The 6,220-nt window shown below is 39.3% G+C and overlaps 1 protein-coding gene and 1 long non-coding RNA gene across 3 annotated transcripts in view; one reads left to right on the top strand and one right to left on the bottom strand.

Moving 5' to 3' along the window:
- The window catches only part of LOC146472855 (uncharacterized), a 117,889-nt gene that overhangs the window by 347 nt on the left and 111,322 nt on the right, over positions 1-6,220 (top strand). The window contains exon 1 of the long non-coding RNA XR_014866505.1: positions 1-139. This exon is cut by the window's left edge and continues 347 nt beyond it. This is a non-coding gene — a long non-coding RNA (uncharacterized LOC146472855). The remainder of the gene's footprint in view (positions 140-6,220) is intronic.
- Positions 1-6,220, bottom strand: part of LOC146472865 (uncharacterized) — a 97,656-nt gene that overhangs the window by 73,528 nt on the left and 17,908 nt on the right. Inside the window, exons 14-18 of one of the 2 annotated variants that reach the window (XM_085119100.1) lie at positions 5,903-5,974; positions 5,085-5,156; positions 4,109-4,180; positions 2,142-2,452; positions 838-1,119 (exon numbers count right to left, since the gene is read on the bottom strand). In XM_085119100.1, coding sequence (XP_084975226.1) covers positions 838-1,119; positions 2,142-2,452; positions 4,109-4,180; positions 5,085-5,156; positions 5,903-5,974 — 809 coding nt within the window. The remainder of the gene's footprint in view (positions 1-837; positions 1,120-2,141; positions 2,453-4,108; positions 4,181-5,084; positions 5,157-5,902; positions 5,975-6,220) is intronic. The other variant, XM_085119099.1, reaches the window with a different exon arrangement.

Genomic DNA, 6,220 nt, shown 5'->3' with positions numbered 1-6,220 from the left:
CCAGCACTCGCAAGTAGATCGTGGGGGATAGGAATACACAAGGCACACGACAAATTAAAATTTGAACTTTAGTATACAGCTGTTTCGACAAAAGTTGTCCAAAAAAGCGTAAAAGCGTACGCGACAATGCCAAAAGGTAGTCCGGGAAATACCCGATAAATTTCAATAAAAGCTCAGAATCCATAATGCATAGACTTGAGATGGCGGGCATCAGTATTGACTCGAGCGGTGTAAAGAGCACCTTAAAATTACGAAAACTTACATTTTAAGCACTAAATCTTGCTTATATGCAAGGGCAAATCACTTTTTGAAGGGAACCTCCACTCCGACAACAAATTGACGGTAAATTGTCGGAAATAGTTCTAAATTTTAGTTTAAAAAGTAGAAGTGACATTCAAGTGTGCTAAAAGTTACATATGATTATCGCCTGTTTTCGATTTAAAATTTCCAGGGCGCCGCCATGTTGGATTTTATGACGTCATATGGTTGCCGCTATTGTTAGTAGACAAAGGTTCTTTTGTGTGAAACAATAGAGCAACCATATTACGTCATGAAATCCAAGATGGCGGCGTCCGGGAATTTTAAAATGAAAAATAGGCGATGATCAAATTCTTTTTTGTCCGACACAGAAATATCATTTCCATGTTTTCCAACGAAATTTAAAATTAGATTGTATTTTCGACGAGTTAATGTTAATTTATTTCAGACTTTCGTAAGGTATCTGGCAAAAAACAAATATTCAAAATACGCAAACGAATAACTTCTCTTCCCGACAAGAGGTATTGCTCAAATTCACAGGTTCGTTTAAATTGAATTGAGGGGCTCTTTCCAACATACCATAAAATCCATATCTTCTGTCCTCGTTGTAAAAGTACGGGCTATCATTTGTTGGTACAGCGGCGATGATAGCTCCACAGACCCAAACCACTGCGCAAATGAAGTAAGTAACCTTTAACGTCAAACGACGACAGCTGAATGTGAAGACGATACTGATCAACCGGTCAGCGGTGATAACAGTCAGCATTAGTACCGAGACCTCGCTCGACAGCACCGACAGAGCTCCAGCCAGCTTACAGAGAGCTCCTGACCGCCATGTTAGGTCAAAGCTGAAATAAGCTCCTGGAAGTGAATCGTTTTAAGTATATAAATAATAATAAAAATTGTATAGCGCAAATTCCATGTAAGCATGATCAAATGTGCTTTTCAGGAATAAAAATTAATATAAACAATTAACTAATGTTAAACTACAGAGGTAGAGCTTAATAATGAATAAATATTTATAAAGATTTAAACTCTAAACTAATGAGGTAACAAATTAAAAGCATGTCTAAAAAAAGGTTTTAGTGATTAGACTAGTTTTCAATTACGTGACGAAAATTATTCGCGTTTGCCTTTGTTTGAGCTCACTGTGTGCCACTTTCTCAACCGTGCATGCGCACTCGAAGTAAAACCAAACCTGAGTTATTTTCTCCCACTTATCACCACTTTGCGTGTATTTGTTGTGAATTGTGATTGGTTCATTATGTTGTCTGCGTCTGTTGTGATTGGACAGTATTTCCCAGGGCTACTTCCTTTAGGAACAGAACTGATCTGTATTATTTTGAAAATATATTTCAATGGATCTTCCATAATCATCGGTTACTTAAAAAAATAGATTCCATTTTTCTGTGGGGTGTTCACGTATAAATCACAGATAATATCAAATTGTGATGACAACAAGAAGTGGCACGCGAGCCGTAGGCGACTGTCACTGATGTTAGGACTCTTGTGGCCATGATGTTCTTACCACATTTTGACATCTCTCTACGATCTACAACTAAACAGACCCACAGCTTCTATCCCGAGCATTTGGATTCAAATTTACGACATAGCAGCCAGCAGTGATTACGTTCTTTCTGGATGTTTTTACCAAGTATCTGAGGCAGATCGACTGGCTACAGAAAATAGCACTCATATTTGGATACATTCAACATGCTATACCAGTCCTTGCTGGTGTGAAGTGATTCAAGGTTCCCAATATCGCATAACTACTGTTAAAAGAGCATACTAATTCCCAGAGCTTTCAAATGAGCTAAGTTAATCTTCTTGTTCATTCGTTAAGAAAATCAGTAATCCTTTGGCAAATGTTACCATAGCATTACCTGCCCATATTTGGTCTTGAATGGCGATTATCATCAGATAAACTCCCATGAGGAAGTCAGAAACCGCGAGGTTTGTCAAAAGACAGGTTTGAACCGGGTGGTCGTCACGTCTAATTAGACGCCAGGCAATCACTGCCAGGTTACCAAGCACGGCAAGGATACCGAGCAGCCAAATGATCTTCCTGGGGCCTGGGGCCTCGATCATGCGGTTGCAGCTTGAAAACGAGTCTCGCTCCGAAAATGGGTATTGACAGTTGACAGTTGCGAGAACCCTAGTAGCATAGCAGCACAAGGAGAAGCTGTCTAAGTTTCTACAAAAAAAAAAAAAATGAACATATAACAGTGTGAATCAACACCGGAGCCTTAAATTACCGAGATGAGGGATGGCACTGGAATAAATGGTTAAACTAAGTCATTAAAAGGTTCTGTGGTTACATGTAACAAGATGTTATGTTTTGAGCCTAGTGACTAAGGTTCGACTCCTGTTGGGAGAACTTAGATTTTCTTTTTTCGAGTACAATTAAATCCTAGCACGATGAAAGATGTTTGTCACAAAATCCTATTTCAATGGCTTCTGTTATTAGCTCCCACGAGTCTCCTGTAGCTCAGAGGTAGAGCATTCAAACTAGTAGTGGGAATGTCTTAGGTTCGACTCCTGTCGGGAGAACTCGGATTTTCTTTTTCCAAATATGGCTGTGTCACTGACTAAAAAAAGTGCCTCCTACAAAATATACATTGTTTATAATAAGCAAAAAGACCATGTCTCTTCAGGGGCGTAGCCAGGGGAGGGTTCCAGGGGTTCCGGAACCCCCCTCTCGGGTCAAGGACCCCCCCCCCCCCTCTCCCATTTTTAACAGTATATTATGCGAGCGCTTGAGGTAATGGCAAATGAACGTCTATTTGCTGACCAATATGGCGACGCAGCATGGAGCTGGGACACAGACACCAAGAATAAAGAGCGGACTTGCGAACGCCATTTCAAGTTTTTCTTTTATAATCACCTTGTTGACGGCAATGAAATGCCTTTCCGTCCTGAAACCCCTAAGTGTAAAACTTCAGAAGAGAGATCTAGATGTCTACGAGGCGTACACTAACAGTAATAATGTCACGGACGATCTCCAGGACATCCAAGACAACATCGAAGACATCTGGACCGAGTGGTTTGATCTGGCGGTCACTACCGCGGCAAATGTAGGTGTTGTGCCTTCCATCCCGCGCCGGACCAATCAGCAGCAGCATCGCGACAATGTACCAGCCCAGACACCATCTGATTACTATAAGAGGGCAGTTGCAATTCCCCTTCTAGACCATCTACAATCAAAGATGAAAACATACTTCAATCCTGCTAATGATGCTGTCTTGTCCAGCCTCTTTAATCTTCTGCCTGAGCTGGTAGCCGTCGCAGACAGAAATCCTGACATTGAAGCAGCGCTGGAGTTTTATGAGAACGACCTGCCTTCTCCCCATGTCGTTGATGTTGAGCTTCTGCGATGGAAGAGAAAGTGGTGCAGCACTGAGGATGCCCACCTTCCCACCAGTGCAGTTCAGATACTTGCAGCAAGCGATCGAGAGTTCTTTCCTAACATCCACACCTTGATCCGCATTTTGTGCACGTTGCCGATAACGTCAGCTGAATGTGAGCGTTCATTCAGTAAACTACGAAGGTTAAAAACATACCTGAGGTCGACCATGTCAAGTGAGCGAGAGTCTGGGCTGGCGTCGATGAACATCAATTACCACCGAAACATAAATATCGAGGAAGTGATAAACACGTTCGCTCAACGGCAACCAAGGCGTCTTCTGTTTGCGTAGCGTAAACGCCAAAGTCTTGTACCTACGTAATGTAAGGATTTTAGACCAACCGTTTTCGTTGGAACCAATTTGGAACCCTCCCTCCTAGAAATCCTGGCTACGCCCCTGCTCTTGAAAAGACAAACTCACACACACACGTTTTTACCATAACTTACAAGATGTCTAGCTTGTGGAGGTCCTTGAACACGTTTATAGGTAGCTTTTTGATTAAGTTTCCCTGTAGATATCTGTATGGCAAGACAAATATCCACGGATAATCAAAATATTAACCGTTTAAGCTAGGCATGCTATTTGGGTTATCCTTATAGCTTAAATTGTTCAATTATAGATTAAAATCCTGAAAACGACGAAGAAAAATCTTAGGAATAACACAAGGGTTAAAACTTCGCAATAACTCAGTGGCGGAGCTAGGAGATGGACCACTACCTTGAGCATGCAACCTCGTTCCTAGGGTCTCTTCTCTTCACGTCCCAGGGAGCGTGAAGAGGAGATACCCTGAGAACAAAGCTGTTGAATTGGGGAACGAGGCTGTTGTAGACTGAATTTGTGTCTGTTTGTATTATACATGTGATATATTATTTTTATTGTAGACCATTTATTATACCGAGATTTTTAACTGTATAATTTATTGATTACCACTGTAGACAACTCACCAACGGCAATATTTTGTTGTGTGTACAAAACACTAAAACACTTTACATATTTTTGGTCCCTGTTGTCTTAAATTGTGAAGAAAAAACTTGGCTAGCACTTCCTTTAGCGAAAGGTCACCTCAAACTGTTGCAACGCTAAAATTAATCGTGACTAATCCTTCTGTTTTCGGAAGTGCAAATACGTGGTAAAAGCAGCGAATAAAGGCCAGCTGGTATTTTCAGAAAGCCAACAGCTGCTCATAAATTCATAAATTTGTTTGACAGTTTAAACACAGATGAAACCGTTTTACCTTGCACAAATTTTAGCTGTTAATAGGCCTAAAATGAAGTGAGAATGAAGGAAAAACAGTTTATCAATTTTGTGTGAATGTTCTCGTTTGGTGCCTTTGTCTCTTCATAAGTAAATCATTTTTCTCAACTAAAAAAGGACCATAATTATAAGATGCTATCTGCTACTTAAATGTTAGGTTACACTCACAACTTCTCCAGGCTGTTGAGTCCAAGAAATATGTCAGCATAAAGAGACGTAATCTCGTTGTTGTTCAAATACCTTGAAAAAGGATAAATTTACAGCTTTAAGGGGGCATTCCACCTAAATTTGACTGAAATTTGAAGAATTTTTAAGAAGGGATAGAGGAAAGAAAATGATTTTTTTGGAACACTAACAGACAGTTGATACCCACGCAAGAGCACCCCAAGTTGCTAGTGGACTAACTTGGTATCCTTCTATTAATTATTAACTACAAATTCCAATTTTAAAACTTCACTAAATCTTTAATATTTCTTATTTCTCTTAATTTTACCAATCTTTCTGGAATAACTACTCCTCCCAAATATACCCAAAAATCACCTAAACATTCACAAAATACCCCACAACACAGATTCACGACATGATGATAGGGTTTTTGGATTGCTTAAAAAGCGAACGAGATATTTCCATTAAAGCCATGTCAAGTGGCGGAAAAATGGCGTTCAGGTGTAACTCCCCCTTAAACTATGTAAAATCAAGAAAACTATTTAATAAAAAATGTCATTTAACCAGGGTGACCTCCTCCGCATAAAATGCTGATATTAATAGGGGGGCCTGCAAAAAAGAAAAGGACCTAAAAAACCTAAAAAGCGTAAATACAGCCACTAACTTTAAAATTAATTAAAAAGCTTGCGATCTATAGAATTCTAAAATACGAGTTTTAAAAATCATGACTGAGTTAAGATTCTCAGACTATAAGTATAAGCTATATTAATAAAGAAAACAAACAAAGAAAGTATCTTGACAAAACAAAAATTCAAACTCACAGAACTTTAAGGCTCTTTAACTCCTTGAAGATGGATTGAGGTAAACTGGATATTTTGTTACGAGAAAGGTCACTAAAATAAATCATGAAAACAAAAGACATTCATCATGAGAAAGCCATTGTTCAGTTTTGTTTTAGACTCTCCTTTGTATCTTCAAAATGATTAGAGTGACAGCAAAGAAACCTTGTGACGTCATGTTAAAGTGCGACCGGTTACATGTGATAGAACATTATAAAGCATTTTGAATATGATCGCTCAAAATTAATCTTTTGTCTCTTTTCAGAGATTTTCACTTGTCATATGACGTAATGGAAAATT

This window comes from Pavona decussata, unplaced genomic scaffold (assembly GCF_977016875.1).
Source record: "Pavona decussata unplaced genomic scaffold, jaPavDecu1.1 SCAFFOLD_96, whole genome shotgun sequence".
NCBI classification, from domain to species: Eukaryota; Metazoa; Cnidaria; class Anthozoa; order Scleractinia; family Agariciidae; genus Pavona; species Pavona decussata.
This window is presented reverse-complemented; position numbering and strand designations above follow the sequence as displayed.